We start from the raw sequence: 18,000 nt of genomic DNA on the forward strand, positions 1-18,000 counted from the left end.
AACTGCCAGTCTTTATTTTTACACAAAATGTTCTCATTGGGCCGTTTTGCAAATTAAATGCAACAATTTTCAACCAAAGATCTTTAAACTGAAACACAAAAGCACAAAAAAACAATGCTCCGTACGCATTTGCATGTCATTATCTTGCTTGTGTACTCTAATTAATCAAACAGTGACAAAACTTGGCTTGGCCTGTTCGTGTTCCAAACTTAACCCCTGGTGTGGACACAGGTTCATGTAGATGTGGACTCAGGTTCAGATCGCAAATACCATATGTTCCCTGCAGTGTTTATGGAATGTTTACTAATGTCCTTGTAATCCTACAATGCACACAGAAGAGAGATGTTTGTCTGTCTGTGTCGCCATTTTTCTCAGAGATGGTTCATCAGTCAGTGCTGGGGAGTGTTTCAAGGGGCATTTATTATTTTTTAGAAAAAAAAAAATGGAATTTTTTGGATGTAGGTCAACAGTATATTATACTGTATATTTAATCGCTCTGTAGTGCCTAATCTTTGTAGCAATATGAAAGGTGATATTAAATGATCCCCGACCCCATTCCTTAGTGTGCGCAGGGAAGTGTTTTAGGACCCCAGAAAAAAAAAACAGGAAAAAAAATTAATTTCTTCAAAATGCCAACAGGGTGAGAACATCACCGGGCAACGCCAGGTACCCCTGCTCATGTTAAATCATACAATTTTCTGTGTACGTCTGAAAATCAGAAAAGAACATGGTTGGATCAATCTCCACCACATTTTGCATACATACTGGAGGTACCCAGGGTCAGGGAAGGGTCACAAAAAATCCACACACTCAAATTATGATTTTTGCCTTTATATGTGGTTGTAAATGGTTTACTGAACTCTGCTGGAGACTGGAGGGATTACTAGGCATGGCACAAATATATATATTTGCCCCATTTTCTCCAAGAAATGCGGGCAAGGGGGTTAACAAGGAGAGATGCAGAAAATAGGGCAAGATGGAGAAGATTGTCATGGGGACCACAAGGCTAACCCCCGCTCTAGCAGGGAAAATGGCCTTAAAATGCATGTTGTTGTTTTTGCCCCATTTTCTCCAACTAGCAACGGTACCCGCCCTACGGGCGGGGCTTCAATTGGGAAGCCGAAATGAAAAGGCAAAATATCAGAAATTGAAGGCAGAAATTTTTTATTTTAATACTCCCCCAGACTAACCCCGGAGTTTTCCATTTCATGTAAATGTACACCGATATCTACTCATGTCTTTGTCCTCCATGTGATTTATGTACAAGTCCCTCCATGAGCATTCATCATCATTATTTCATTTTTGCACTCCAGGGCACATTTTCACATTATCTCATCATTGTTGAAATATGTTGGATTTCATCTATAGCTCAGCTGACCCTTATCCAATAACTCATTGTTTGTCAACCAAAGCTCGCCATTACTCCAAAACCTGAGCCACCAGTCTTGACAGAACATCGGTGCTGACGAAGAGTCTCTTGGCAGAGGTTATGCTAGGTGGTTTGCCGTTGCCTTCCCAGCAGTCAAGGAATTTGGAATTTGTTCAAGGTGGTGGCGATAACTTGCCTATTCTTTGTGAAAGAAATTGAGGGATGTTTAACGTCTGCAAACATCCCTACAGTGCTGGTAGAGGAGCCCACAAGCCCACTGATGCATCGCTCTGCATGCAAAACAGTGCGGTGACAATTCATAGCTGGGACGGGAGTTGAACCCAGGTTAGATAGCTCAAAGGTGGGTGTACACACCTCTAAGCTATCCTTCAGCCTCCACGAGTCTTAGACCACTGTAAAATGTAAAAATAAATTTTATAATCAAATAAGGATGCTCACGGGGCTCTTTGGGGAGCTTCAATTGCCATGTCTCAGTTGAATGTCCGGGTGCTCCTCACAGTCACCTTACTAAAATCCAAGGGACATACCTTATGCTTCCAATCCACCATTTGCAGAATTCCAGATTTACTTATGTACCATCACTCTCAATTTCAGGTAATAATTTTCCCAGGCGACGCGTGCACCCGTATACCAATCCCATGGCTCATTTACGAACAGCTGCTCCATTTATGCCCGCCTTTCCATTTGCACGTGTTCTTCCACATTATCACACTTTGCCACCAATTCCCCAGTCCGCACAACCTCACATCGGTTGTATCCACGACATCCGACATTAGAATTCCCCCTCGGCCATTGTTACCATTCCTGATCAATAAGTCCGCAGCTCCATTCACACACTCCATTTTGCCATTGCAAACATTTCCGACGGGTTCCGCAACCTCTTCTGCCTCCACCAGTTGCACAACCTTTTCCACAAATGGTTCATCACATTGCTCGTCATTGCTCCAAGGCATGCGCTCCTCGCTCCCATTAATTTACGATCAAGAACATTCTCCCTTTTCATCACTCTTTGGACTCTGAGCTCCATTTTACAAAACACTTCATTTCAAGTCTCCCCCGGATCCCTTCCTTTGTATGATTGACTTATCCGTAAGATGTGCCAAATTTATCGCTCAGAGGTTGGCATCTCAGACCTCTGTAGACTCATTATGCCAGTCAGCCTGGCATTTACAATCTATTACAGCATTCGCATGTGCATCTTCATCAGCTGAGGTTTGAATGGTGAAATCATAGCTATCACCATCACATTCATAATATAAAGAATGTTCCAATGTTTGCTTTTGTAATTCTGATTTTAACATCTATTAATTGCTTTAGTATCCTGAGCATTAAAGGGAGTATGAATAAATGTTTACATCTACATTGCTTGTTCTCGCATTTCTCCCCAGAAGATATTAATTCATCGAGCTCTTTGCTCATCACTCAAAACTACCTGAGATTGATCATGGGGGGATTGAACCCAAATCCCTTCAGCATCACCTGAAGGCTGCAAAGTAGCTTCCACAATTTCAACCCCCTGTATGGAATCTGTAATCTGTAATGTATGGAATCTGTAATGCATCTCTGAATCCTCTTCTTCATTTGCTCTCCGAACTGTATCCTGTGCAAGACACGTAGCTAATTGCACCAGATTGTAAGTCAACATAAAATTCAAGTTTAAACCAGAAGAGCACTCGGTGGAGCGCATACATCCGCCAGACTGAACAGTTAACATTTACTATCCCACTGACAGGTAAGACCTGGATCCAGACCTGAACCAAGATCTAATCGGCTTGTTCTTGTCACTTAACCAACTCATCCACCAAGTTTTGTCATAAGTAATCCACAACTTTTTGAAATATCATGCTATATATCGTTCTTGGCCCTATCACTCAATAGTGAAGAATCACTGAAAAAAAGAAAAAAAATCGATAAAAAATCTCGAAAAAATATATGTAAAATCTCTGGATTCGAATCTTCAACAAAATTGAAACAATTCTTCCTTCTCACACACCTAACCTGTCAAACAAGTTTTGTACGAATCCGTTCACAACTCTTTGAGATATCACGATATACATCGTTTTTGCCCTTTCTCTCAATTTTTTTTCTTTCTTTTGTATACAACATCGAGGCTCGTGAAAGAGCTAAAATGAGCAATGAAAGAGCAATGGTGAGCAATCGCTTAAAAATTCTCAGATCCGCATCCGGATCTTCACCAAAATCGAATCATTTCGTCCTGCTTACATATTCAAACTCTCCAAGAAATTTCGTCCATATCCATCCACAACATTTTGAGATATCCTGTCCACAGACAACTGGTACGGTCCACCAGAGAACCTGGGATCGATTCCTGGTCTGAGTGTAATTTCCCCACATATGTCAATGAAGTAGTTATAATCCTGTTCATTTATTTAATTGCGTTTCTATGCCCCCAGTGGTGTTTGTAATAGCGAACATGGATTTGCCCCCCATTGGAGGACAGAAGACCCTCTCATTAGCAGGCTGTCGGTGCTCCTATGCCCTGGACGTGGGTTCGATTCCCGGTCTGGGCGTGTAATTTTCCCATATATGTCAATTAATTAGTTGTAATCCTCTTCATTTATATTATTTATATACATATATATTATATACAGTATATATGTACACACCCATGACTTTTTTGACCACCCGTGACCCTTGACTTTTTCACATTTTGTTGTGTTACAGCCTGAATTGAAAATGGATGAAATTGAGATTATTTTTTTTGTTACTGATATACACATAGTGCCCTATATGAATAATGCTCAAGTGGCGTTTCTTTCTTTTAAATTTTTTTACAAGATCATTAAAAATGAAAAACTGAAATGTCTCACATCAATAAGTATTCAACCCCTTTGCTGTGATCAGGTGCATCCAATTTTCATTGATCATCCATAAGATGTCTGTAAAACTTGATTGGAGTCCACCCGTGGCCAATTCAATTGATTGGACATGATTTCGATTGAAACACACCTTTCTATACAAGGTCCCGCAGTATACAGTGCATGTCAGAGCAGAAACTCTACCATGAAGGCCAAGGAACTGTCTGTAGAACTCAGAGATATAATTGTGAGGAAGAAGCGTAGATGTGGGGAAGGGTATAAAGCAATATCTAGAGTGTTGAAAGTTCCGAAGAACAAAGTGAGCTCCATCATTAGGAAATTGAACAAATATGGAACTACCCAGACTCTTCCTATAGAGCTGGCTGTCTGACCAAACTGAGCAACTGGGCAAGAAGGACCTTGGTCAGGGACGGTCAGCAACTAATTGCTGATTCTATCTGGAAAGTCATCCCAGAGAAACAACGAGAACCCACTGAAAATGTCCAGTACATCCTTGATGGTGGTGCTCTACTTCACAGACTACCCTGGCCAAGAGGTTCTACCTTTGATTAATGTGTGTGATCTATACACCAACTATGTTGTACAGAAATATGCTGATGCTACTGTTGTCTTTGATGGCTACAATGATGACCCATCGACGAAAGATGCCACACACATGCGAGGAACATGAGCCTGTACTGGTGTGACAGTTCACTTCGCGGGTGAAATGGTGATTCAATCCAGAAAAGAGGATTTCTTGAACAATGCGAGGAACAAACAGCGCTTCATTTCTTATCTGAGTGACAAACTGGAGACAGCTGGGTGCAACACATTTCATGCGAAGCAAGATGCTGATTTGTTAATTGTTCAAACAGCTGTCGCCTCTGCACGAACAACAGACACTGTCCTGGTGGGAGATGACACGGACTTACTCATCCTTCTTATTCACCATGCTGAAATGGACGCACATGACTTGTTCCTGACACCAGAACCAAAGCAAACTTCAAGAAAGAACAGGATTTGCAACATGAAGCAATCAAAGAATTTGCTTGGCAGTGATGTACGTGACTGTATGCTGTTCGTACATGCTATTCTTGGTTGCGATACAACTTCTCGCCTGTTTGGTTTGGGAAAGGGTCCAGCACTGAAAAAAAATCATCAACGATGCCTTCTTCTATCAACAAGCTAAAGTTTTCAGTCAAACACATCAAATGGAGGAGAAGGTTATCGCCAAGGCAGGAGAACATGCACTAGTGTCGTTGTATGGAGGATCTGAGGAGGAAGGATTGGACACCTTAGGTACAAGCGGTTTTGTGAGAAGGTCACCAAGAATGTTTCACATGTAGAGCCACAGACCCTGCCACCCGCCTCTGCAGCTGCAAGATACCACAGCCTTCGTGTGTACCACCAAATACAGCAGTGGAAAGGGATCGATCTAAATCCACTGGAGTGGGGATGGCACGTAGTAGATGGACATTGCCTACCAATACTGACAGATCAGGCCGCAGCACCATCAGCACTCCTGGACGTCATCTGCTGCAACTGTAAAAAGGACTGCAATACAAGAAGATGTACTTGTAGAAAATATGGTCTCACATGCAGTGCTGTGTGCGGGGAATGTCATGGTGCAAGTTGTACCAATGCAGAACTGCCAGATTTCACAGAGGAGGATGACAAAACTGTTTAATCGTTTGAGTTGGATGTTCCAGCATTTTGTATACCTACAGCAATCACTGCAGCAATTTTCGCTAGCTGAACATCGTTATATAAACATAGTATGGTGATTTTGTAATGAAACTCGTGTCTCTGTCACCAATAGACAGAGCATCATTCGTTATATGAGAGAAATATTGCAGATTGGCGGCCATATTGGATTATGCAAACTAGACATATTTCCCATGTTGGGATTGCTTGGGACTTTCAGTATGTTGTTCTGGGGACCTTGTAGAAATGCATTGTGGTGAAATAATTTCTGTTGCAATTTGTTCCAAGTGAAACCTTATTTTGCCTGGACTATATAAATGTGAAAAAGTAGAAAGAGATGAGAAAAGAACCAGGAATAAAAATGTCAGGAAGAACCCCGACAACAAAGATGTTGGGCAGATCTGCTCTGACACGAGCTTACACGAGCCTCGATCTTGTATACAAAATAGTAATAATAACAAGTACACATACATTCAAAGTACACCGCCCCCATGCCAAATAATTAAATATCCTACAGTGCCTCCGGCGCCCGGCAATACTGCAGTGCAGCTCATAGAGGCTGCATTGGGAGGGAGAGGTGTACGCTAATTGATTGATTAATTGTATAATTAAAATCAATAAAAGATTATCACAAAATATTTTCATAATCAATTGGCTAATAGCATAACTAAACCACTAGTGCTTCATCCGAAGATGTATCTTTTAGAAATTTAATTAAATAACTCATTAATAAAAAATTAAATAATTAATTGATTAATCAACAAATAATTAATCGATTAATCAATAAAAAATTAATCGATTAAATGATTAATCAATAAATCAAAAATATCCGCGATAGTCACATCACTTGGTCACTCATGTCCAAATATTAGCTTCCCAGCTCAAAAGGTGCCTGAGATATTGGCCAAATGAGAAAGAAAATAAATAAATGATTAATAATGAAAATAAATAAATAATAATCATAAAAAAATTAAATTATTAATCAATTCGCTCACAGAACACATAAACCACCACCATTTCATCAGAATCTGTAACTGAAAAAAATTTTTTTTACTCATTAATCGAATAATTCAATTAATTAATCGATTAATTGATTAATTGATTAATTAATAAATCAAAAATAGCCTTTGCAGCCAAATCACCTGGTCATTGGCATGCCCAAATATCAGCTTCCTAACTCAAAAGGTGCCTGAGTTGATGGTCAGAAGAGAAAGGAAATTTGATTAATTAAATAAGTACTTAATCAATCGCTAATAATTAAATAACTCCTCAATTAATTGATTAATCAAAAAACAAAAAATAACGTTTTTGACAAAGGACTTGCTCACTATTGTGCCGAAATTTCAGCTTCCTAACTCAAAGGATGGCTGAGATATCGCCCGGACAAACAAACAAACAAACAAGAAAGAAAGAAAGAAAGAAAGAAAACAAACAAACAAACAACCAGAGTGAAAACGGAGTACTCCCTTTCAGCGTGCGTCACTGCCAAGCCCCCTTCGGTGCCCGGCAGTGACGATTTGCAATGCCTGGAGATGGCATAGGAAAGGTGCGGTGTACAATAACATCTGGAGAGCAGGGAGGCCAGTCAGGAAGAATATAACTGGCAGTGAAGCAGATGCAAAAAGGTCAGGGTGAAAAAAAATCAGTAAGAATTGAAGAAACTATTTACAGATTGAGAGAAGCCGTCTAACAGAGCCTAGATAAGTGGAGAAGAAAGAAGTCGCAAGAGCTAGGCATTAACAGAGAAACTATGCGTACAGTTATGAAGAAGGATCTTGGTCTATATCCCTCCAAAACAGGCAATCAAAGGTGACTGGCAATTTGTAACAATATCATAAGACTTTTGCGAAGTAACACAAATCTTGGCGAAAACCTCATAATGTCTGACAAAGCACATATTAATTTATCTGGGGCAGGTCAACAAAAAAAAACTGTCGAATATGGAGTAACACAAATCCTCACAAAATCCATGAAAAAGCTTTATACAGCCAGAAAGGGACAGTGTGGTGTGCTATCTCAAAATATTGGATAAGAGGCCTTTTCATTGAAATTGAGCAAAGGGAAACTCTGACCATGAATGGCGATTGGTACCACGAAATGCTGAGAGAATTTTTCATTCCTGAATTACATCGCCGTAAGAATGTTGGGAAGAGAACATGGAGGACGTGCACGAGAGGAAGAGAACAAAGTACAGTAAGTTGGAGGTGGAGCGTCGGGAGAATGTTGGGAAGAGAACATGGAGGACGTGCACGAGAGGAAGAGAAGAAAGTACAGTAAGTTGGAGGTGGAGCGTCGGGAGAAGGGTTGGCGAGTTTCTTGTCAGCCATTTGTGGTGGGGGTGTAGATGGTATACTGGCAATTCCTTTATTCATTTCTTGTTCAACTTGGTGTGTGGAACAGAAAGAAGGACGATGTGAGAGAGGGTGGGCCCAGGCTGCCTTGAAAGGCTCACTTTGGATTTGGAGGAAGTTTATGGAGGCTGGTCGAATGGTGTACATGAAGGTTGTTGAGTGTGTGGTGGTTCTTTTAGCCCAAAAAGGGCATGGTAGTGGCTGAGAGTGGAAGAGAAATGGAGGTGTTTATGGTTGTTGTTTTGAGCAGTATGTTATGAGGCTAGTTGGTTGCTTGTGTGTATTTTTACCTCCACCACCAAAGGTGGATGGAGGTTATGTTTGCATGTGTTTTAATCTTGAGTGGTGTATGTTGTAAGGGTGGGTGGTTGGTTGGCTGTGTCAGTGGATTGTGTGGGAGAGGGGGGGGGGGGGTTACAACACAACACAACATGCATTTTAAGGCCATTTTCCCTGCTAGAGCGGGGGTTAGCCTTGCGGTCCCCATGACAATCTATCTTCTCCATCTTGCCCTATTTTCTGCATCTCTCCTTGTTAACCCCCTTGCCCGCATTTCTTCTTCCACAATCTTTAGCCAAGTCTTTCGCGGTCTTCCCCGTCCTCTACTTCCTTCTACATTCATTTCCATCACTCTTCTCAACCAGTCACTTTCATCCTTCCTCAACACATGACCAAACCATCTCAACCTGTTCCTCTTCACAGCATCAATCACAGGCTCTATTCCCATCATTTTTCGCAATTCATCATTTGTCTTCCTCTCTCTCAACGATACTCTGCACTCCACCGAACCATTTGCATTTCCACCCTTTCCAACCTTCGTTGCTGCTCTACGTTCATTACCCATGTCTCGCTCCCATAAATCATAACACTTCTCACACATGCAGCATACACCTTTCCCTTCAGCTTCAACGACACTCCCCTCCTCATCAGCACGCCACTCAGTTCCCGAAACTTCTTCCATGCACATCTCACTCCAGCAACCGTTGCCGAGTCTGATCCACCTTCTCCATTCAGCATGTCTCCGAGGTAGCAAAATGTTTTCACACCTTCCAGCTTCAAGCCGTCTCCAAGATCCAACTCAACATTTCCTCCATCTGCAGCTCCCTCTGTGCACACCTTACATTTGAATGTGGCTGCCACACTGGTTAATGACCCTCTCAGACTACATTTTTGATGAACCCACTTAGTCCGTGGGCTGAGTAGGGTTTACATGCACCCCCCCTCCCCCACAACTTAACTTCCCGGGTATGTCCATGTACCCCCCACCCTAGGGGTTAGGAAAAACCATGTTAACAGAAAAAAAACTCATTCCCTCATAGTTTGACCTCTGGTGACCTCATTAGTGACCTCATTTGCATATAACACATATCATTGTAAAGAGTGTCCCAGGACAAACATTTTGAGCGGTCATATGCAACCATAGGATGACTAGGTACAAAGTTATGGCCATTTGAATTTCGCCTACCCCTAATTTTCGGAAATCAGACACAGGGGGGGTAACATCAAAATATGCGTGGGAGGTACCTTGGGAATGAGTTTTTTTTCTGTTAACATGGTTTTTCCTAACCCCTAGGGTGGGGGGTACATGGACATACCCGGGAAGTTAAGTTGTGGGGGGGGTGCATGTAAACCCTACTCAGCCCACGGACTAACTCAGCGCACATTGTACATTGAATGGAGTTCACTCTGACACCCTTCCTGCACACAGCACAGGGCCACTTCCCAGTTATTTCCACCTCACCACATGCTTTACCACTTGCCATCACCTTCGTCTTTCCGATATTCACCTTCAGACCTTTTGTCTCCATACATTCCTTCCACTTGTTCATCTTTTCCTTCAGTCCATCCATACTTTCCGCAATCAACACCAGATCATCTGCATACAACAACTCCCACGGTAAACCCTCCTTTACGTTCCGAGCCAGCACCTCCATCACAGCTACAAATAGTAGTGGACTTAGTACCGACCCCTGATGCACTCCCACCTTCACCTCAAACTCACCACTGTTCCCATCCTTCGTCCAGCAAGGAGAGGGGAAGGGGGGTTTAAATAGACGTTAAACTGGGCGTCACATCTGCCAGATTTTCAACGCCCCTTCCCCTCTCCCTCTCCCTCTCCCACCCCCCCTCCCTCCTTTCTCTCCCACCCCCCCTCCCTCCTCTCTCTCCCCCATCCTCCATCATTCCCCCTCCCCTCCTCCTCCTCTCCCTCCCCATCCACCTCCCCTCCTCTCTCTACCCCTCCTCTTCTTCATATTCCCATCACAAAGCGACTCAGTCTTACCCAGCAATGTCAGGTACCTTTGCTAGCAATAATAATAATAATAATAATAATAATTTTTTTTTTCCTGTTTCCGATTTCATTTCTGTTTTAATTTCTAGTAGTCGATAAGATAGATAAAGAGTCGGTGAAAACAAATTGTGTGAAAATCTGTTCAGTTTTGATTGATTTACCATGTCGAGTGACTTTACATGGTGCAATGCTTAAATGTTCCATGTGCTCTTTGTATAGACCTCTCGTGAGTGTGTGTGTGTGTGTGTGTGTGTGTGTGTGTGTGTGTGTGTGTGTGTGTGTGTGTGTGTGTGTGTGTGTGTGTGTGTGTGTGTGTGTGTGTGTATGTGTGTGTGTGTGTACCTATAAAAGGCAAAAATCTCTCTCTCGTTGTATGTGTTCTATGCACAGCCACATATTTTAAGTTACAAACTCCAAACTCCGGATACAAATACAACTTTATGCGGGGGAGGGGAGGAGTAACATAGGCTGGCTGTGTGGCGGTGGAGGACATGGTGATGAGGAGGGCAGGGGAAAATAAATTCTCTATGTAAATGTGTACCATGTAGCGCCTCCTGGTGGTGGTGGCATTGGGTATTACAATTCCCCCTTTTTACCTGGATATCGCTGAGGTTAATGCACTCTTCCCACGGGTAAATTTATTTTGGAAAAGAGGATGACTAATTGGTCTGTCAGCGAAACAACGAGTAGGCTCCGCTAGTTATAGATAAATCTCATCAAGAAATGTAATAAACAGGTTGGCCGATGTCTATATATATGCTCTTCGTAAAGGGTATGGTAGTGGCTGAGTGTCAGGTTTTATATATATATATATATTCCTGCTTCTTTTTGTTAATTTGTTCAGCACAGTGAAATTATTTAATTTCACAATGCCACATGTCGACGACATTCAATACACCGAACATAAATATGAACCATGGAAATTGAATTGTTCTTTCTCAATGTAAATTGGATGAGCTGACATTAACAGTACATGGCGTTCAAATATCCTCCTGAATAATCGATGTATTGAAGTCTTAACTTGCGGGAAAAAAAATATATATATATATATATCGGCGATATTAAAAGTCATTTTTCTGTATTCAGCATAGTGCAACAAACAGACAAAATAAGTAAATAAACGATTAAATTGCATCTGCATTAGCTAAACGATATTAAACTAATCAGTTTAAAACCACTATGTTAAATGATGCCTGTTTTAATGCACTACAAAATGACGTCATAGTCAAGTCAAGCACAGAATGCTCAATCTTTTCCACCCTTCCTTCAATCCCCCAGGCGTACAAAGCCAATTTCACACATGCCGCACACACATGAAAACGAGAAATTTGACAAAACAAAGGTGAATAGGTGGCAGTCACACAAGAAAACAACAGTAGGAATGTATTTATTTAACCATGCGCACTGCAATTAAACTCTTCACTGTGCACGTGTAAATAAATGCATCGGTTTCTACTCCAACACGGATTTACATCTCAACCTGAGACTACTGTCCATCTAAATCCGCATCATTTATCTGGAAAACTGCTATGTTGTTAAGCATTTATTTATGCAGAGTTATCCATTAATTAACTTCTTAATTAATTTAAGAGTTCATTTCTTTATGCAGAATCGTTACCGACTTCTGGTGACATTCATGATCAGATTTCTCCCAACATCCCAATCCTGCACTGCTTTCCGAAGCTCAGGTAGAGACAGCTTGGCTGCCCCCCATTTACCCCATGCATCCAGTGTCTACAAGGTCTACATCTTCCTCGTCTTCCCTCAACCATACCCAGCATGGTTGATTTATCCAGACTTTCGTTTTCTGCACGCACGTTTGACAATTTCTGGTCTGCATGCACGTTTGACAATTTCTGGTCTGCACGCACGTTTGACAATTTCTGGTCTGCACGCACGTTTGACAGTTTCTTGTCTGCACGTACGCTTGCCAGTTTCTGGTCTGCACGCACGCTTGCCAGTTTCTGGTCTGCACACATGCTTGCCATTTTCTGGTCTGCACGCACGCTTGCCAGTTTCTGGTCTGCACGCGCGTTTGCCAGTTTCTGGTCTGCACGCACGTTTTCCAGTTTCTGGTCTGCATGCACGTTTGCCAGTTTCTGGTCTGCAAGCACGTTTTCCAGTTTCTGGTCTGTACGCACGTTTTCCAGTTTCTGGTCTGCACGCACGTTTTTCAGTTTCTGGTCTGCACGCACGTTTGCCAGTTTCTGGTCTGCCCGCACGTTTGCCAGTTGCTGGTCTGCACGCATGCTCGCCAGTTGCTGGTCTGCACACATGCTTGCCAGTTTCTGGTCTGCACGCATGTTTGCCAGTTTCTGGTCTGCACGCACGTTTGCCAGTTTCTGGTCTGCATGCACGTTTGCCAGTTTCTGGTCTGCACGCACGTTTGCCAGTTTCTGGTCTGCATGCACGTTTGCCAGTTTCTGGTCTGCATGCACGTTTGCCAGTTTCTGGTCTGCACGCACGTTTTTCAGTTTCTGGTCTGCACGCACGTTTGCCAGTTTCTGGTCTGCCCGCACGTTTGCCAGTTGCTGGTCTGCACGCATGCTCGCCAGTTGCTGGTCTGCACACATGCTCGCCAGTTTCTGGTCTGCACGCACGTTTGCCAGTTTCTGGTCTGCACGCACGTTTGCCAGTTTCTGGTCTGCATGCACGTTTGCCAGTTTCTGGTCTGCATGCACGTTTGCCAGTTTCTGGTCTGCATGCACGTTTGCCAGTTTCTGGTCTGCATGCACGTTTGCCAGTTTCTGGTCTGCATGCACATTTGCCAGACCAAAGTATGACAGTTTCTGATTTAGCATCAGCACTTCTAATGTACATGATGGTCTCATTTCTTCAAGCACTTTGTTTGTTCTTGCAGTCCGTGGAATTTTAAATATTAGTCTCCAAAACCAGATTTCAAAAATGTAAATCTTCTTCCTTTATTTGTTTTTCACTGTCCACGACTCACATCCATACATTTCCCCTGGAAATACCAGAGCATTCACCAGCTTCCTCTTCATTTTTATTGGCACATCTTTGTCTTTCCAGATCTTTGTCAATCCTGACATTGCTGTTCTCGTCAATACCAAACGTCTCTCCTTTACATTCTTCACCCACTTCAATCTTAGAACCCAGGAAGAAGAAGCTTTCCACTATTTACACCTGATCATCTCCCCTGGTGAACCCGTCGATCTTCTCTGTTGACAATATTTTAGTTTTTTTTTTAGGTTTAAATAAAGACTGGCTTTTTCACGTTCATTCTTCACCGTCTGTGGCAGTTTCATGAAGTCCTCTTTACTCTCTGCCACAGGGTAGTAACATCAGCATACCTTGGGTTGTTAATACATCTCCACGCATATAACATGTCTCAATTCACTGCTCTTTCAACACACTTGTGCCAAGTTACTGATATGAATATTGTCGCGCGACCCCTTCGGTTAATACCAGGGCTCGCGGATGACCGAACAGCTTTACTTGAGGCGACGACCAAATACGGATTTTGCTATAGAAGCACGGGGGGAAGAATGAAGAGGAAGAAGCGGCAAAAGCACATACCGGTAGAGCAGGGGTGGGGAACCTTTTTCCTGTCGAAGGCCATTTCGATTTTTAGAACATCCTTCGAGGGCCATGCTAAATTATTGAATACATATATCGGACTCACCTAATGCGATGGCTGGAACTGTTTCTCTTTGGCGAGGCGTTTGGTGTCAGGTGGTAGTGATGATGATGCTACTCGCAGCTGGTTTTGCAGGTTTGGGTCAGTCAGTCTTGAGTGAAACCGAGTCTTTGCAAGAGTCAGTTTTGAAAAGAACTGCTCACAGCTGTAGGTCGTCCCAAACAGTGATGCAAACTTCAGTGCATGTCTCCTCAGAATGGTAAAATCCTCAGCACGTACATACAGTTTGTAGAACTCGAGCAAAGGGAGGACAAATCTCACACTCTTACTATGTCTCTCCGAAAAGATCGACTGGACAACCCTCCCATCTACTTTCTCAACAATCCTCTCCAAGAAGTTCTGTCGCTCAAGCTTTTGGATCTCACTATCTGCCATGATCTTTCTTGGGAAAACCACATTTCCAAGCTGGCCTCCAAAGCCAGTCGCCGACTGGGCATCCTCCGTCGTGCGAAGTCCTTCCTCGGCACACCTGAGCTCCTCACCACATACAAGGCTTTCATACGCAGCTCAATGGAATACTGTTCTCCCCTATGGGCCGGTGCTCCTGCCTCACACCTAGCTCGGCTTCACGCTGTTGAAACCAAAGCTTTCAGAATTATTGGAATCTCCCGCGATGAAGCTATCTCTGAGGGCCTTTCACTCACTCACCGCAGGCAGGTAGGTGGTCTTTCTGACTTCTTCCGACTCCTCTCCGGCCTTGCACCCGCAGCTCTCTCTGTGCTCTGTCCCCCAAATATTCCTACAGGTCGCACAAGATCTGCCAGCAACCCTCTGATGGTTAAACTGCCGAAATCTCGGCTCTCTGCTCACCTTCACTCTTTCATTCCTCTTTTCCCCCGCCTCTGGAACAAACTCCCTCACTCCCTTCAATCCCAATCCTCCCTCCAAGTCTTTAAAACAGCTGTTCACCACCATCTCTTATCTTCCCCCATCCAAAACCTTGATCTTTTCTACCCCTGCTAATTCACCCCAGATCCACCTTGTTTGAAATTCCAACTTCTTTCCTGGAAGTCCTGGCAGTGTCCATATGTTTTATACCTCTCCCACCCCCCTTCCCATGCCCCCCTTTCCCATGCCCCCCCCCCCCCAATGCCCTTTCCCTCTCACAGATCTCTCGATGTCTCCATGTCTCTCGGTCCCTGCTCTCAAATGTTGTGTTTGTGTCCTTCCCCCTCTCCCCATCTTGTCTACTGCTCCCGATGTTATATGTTTTATGTGTCGGTTTGTCTTTCTGTGTGATTAATGTTCGCTCTTTCACGAGCCTCGATCTTGTATACAAAAAAAAAAAAAAAAAAAAAAAAAAATTATTTTTTTATAGATGGATGAATTGCCTCGCGGGCCGGATCAAACGGTCTCGCGGGCCGTATACGGCCCGGAGGCCGGAGGTTCCCCACCCCAGCTGTAGAGGGAATGAACTCAAATGGGAATCCGGGTTTAGAAGGAAATGGAAAATAATACAAGGGTTTATTTGAAATAAAGATCGGGACAAGGAAATGCGATGACAAATAAATCCTAGGTTGGGACGTCCCCACAACTCACTTCAGAATACGAGACAAAGGAAAATGAATTAATAAAATAACTGTCCGTCGTGTACTTGGGAAATGTGGTGCATCTTATCTTTGTCTGTAGTCGTGTCCGCCGTCCAACGCGGCTCCAAGCTCCGGCACGAAGAAACCCTCCGTCCGCTTCGCCCACACGCTCCGCCAGGCCCCGAGCGACCCACCCCACTCCAGGCTCTTCGTCGACCGCCCACGAGGTCCGGCCCGCTCACAGCACCGAACCTTGCTACCACACCAAAAGCACCGCGAAGAACCGAGCACCGCTCCAAGCACCACGAAGATGGCGAACCAACGACCACCAGTCAAGAACGCAGGGAGGAGCGCAAATAAACCCAGGCCAAAAGAGAGCGAAGCACGACGGTCCAACGCAGAGGCAAAAAGCAGGAAGGGCGATCTCCAACATGAAAAGGTCCAGCGTGAAGACAAGAGAGCTAAGAGAGCGAATGCCCACGAACGAGACGTTTTGTCACTCGCCCTGTGACGTCAGTTCTCGCACGTTCCCAATCAGAGCCTCGTCTCTCGACCTCTCGAATGTTCTGACTGCACTGGTGCCCTCCCATTGGCCAAGTGCTTCCCGCCCTGGGGTGTTGCTCGCCCCTCCCCCTGGCCAATCAACAGTACTCCTGGGCGTGTCTCCCAGCCTTGCTCGATGCTTGGTCGCCCTGGTGGCGTTGTACACGGCTGCTGCCTACTTGTCTTTCTGGTCAGTCATTGTAAGGGGAGGGAATTATTTAATGTGTGCACTAAGGGATCTATCTAAGTGTCTATGTCAATGCTTTGCCATAAGGGACACAGGTTCGACGACAGGGGGAAACGACGAACGACGGAACTTTATCCATAATCCCTGCACTAATTAGCAAGCCTCCCCCCCCCCCCCCCCCCCCTCATAGCGGGGTCACCAATACAGCTTATACCGACAAACTGGCTAAACATAGAACTTATTACATGTAGATTCCCTATCACAACAGTCGGATACCTACCTATACAGATCTACCTGGCTCTAGATATTCCTTTATCCCCCGACATAACAATATGTTATCGACATCTAATCTATCACATCGATATCAAAATCTTCAGTGAGATCTCCTCAGGTCAATATTCTCTAACACATAGTCAGCAGGGGCAATTGTCCCAATTTTAGGGACATCTTCAAGGACACAAACGAAAGGCACAAATAACTAATTTAACATGTCAAATAAGGTGGTTTTAAATGCTGAACATCAACAGCGGTAAACCTCTGGGAATTTTTTTTTTTTCTACAACCTTTAAAATGTTTATTTTATTTAAATTGAATTATATATTTAAACACTGTGGAACACAAATCGCCTTCTCGCCATTTCAAAAAACATCCAGTTTTGCAGTACTGTACTTGGACAAAATATGCCATTTTACGCTGCACTCAAATATCAACTCAAATGTTATGATCAACACATGCCAAGAAGGTGCGAGAGCGGTATCATTTTCGGCCCTGCCCCCTGGGGCACTGAGATTGGGTCAAAAGGTCGAATACTCAAAAACGTGCCAATTAAAGGCACATTTTAAACATTGTTTAATGACACTTTGTGTATGCAATCAATAATGTGGGACTCGTGAAATATGTAACAATGTTTTGGATTTCAACCCTGGTTCATGCCCCAAGGGGTGAGGACTTGGGGTCACAGGGGTAAAAACAGAAGATTTTTTTCAACTCAAATGTTCATATTCGGTCATTCCTGCTGGAACTTTTTGCCATCTTTCAAATTTGTTTTAAGTGGGAAACATGCATGGGGATTTGTGATGGTGCGCCACAGACTTCGCTCTAGTTTGAATATGTGAATAAAATACTGGAGCTGAATTAAATAAATACCGATTAAAGACACTTTATCACCTGTCAAAAATGTCCGCAGAGCTGCATGGTAATGGTAGACTATGTGAGGTATGATGGACAACAAACAAGACTTGTGCGTATCCGACGAATTATGAGGGACGAGGATGATCATGTTGATGTCCAATGGAATTCACTACTCCAAAGAGAATACAATAATGGCTGTCTGTGGATTCTAGAATAAAAGGACCAATAACACACACATATATATATATATATATATATATGTATGTATGTATTTATATGTATGTATCGATATATGTTGAACTTACCTGAGAAGGACGCACGAGCAAGCGAGGCCAGCTCCTGGATGGCCGGAACACGTTTTGCCTTGGGTAGCATCACCTCATGCAGTCCTAAAA

The 18,000-nt window shown here is 43.4% G+C and overlaps 1 protein-coding gene across 1 annotated transcript in view; it reads right to left on the bottom strand.

Annotated features, from left to right (window-relative positions):
- LOC137414786 (protein FAM131A) overlaps positions 1-18,000 on the bottom strand; it is an 84,853-nt gene that overhangs the window by 24,926 nt on the left and 41,927 nt on the right. Inside the window, exon 3 of the mRNA XM_068100283.2 lies at positions 17,911-17,994. Coding sequence (XP_067956384.1) covers positions 17,911-17,994 — 84 coding nt within the window. The remainder of the gene's footprint in view (positions 1-17,910; positions 17,995-18,000) is intronic.

Source organism: Myxine glutinosa, chromosome 2 (assembly GCF_964187855.1).
Source record: "Myxine glutinosa chromosome 2, kmMyxGlut1.1, whole genome shotgun sequence".
Taxonomy (NCBI): Eukaryota; Metazoa; Chordata; class Myxini; order Myxiniformes; family Myxinidae; genus Myxine; species Myxine glutinosa.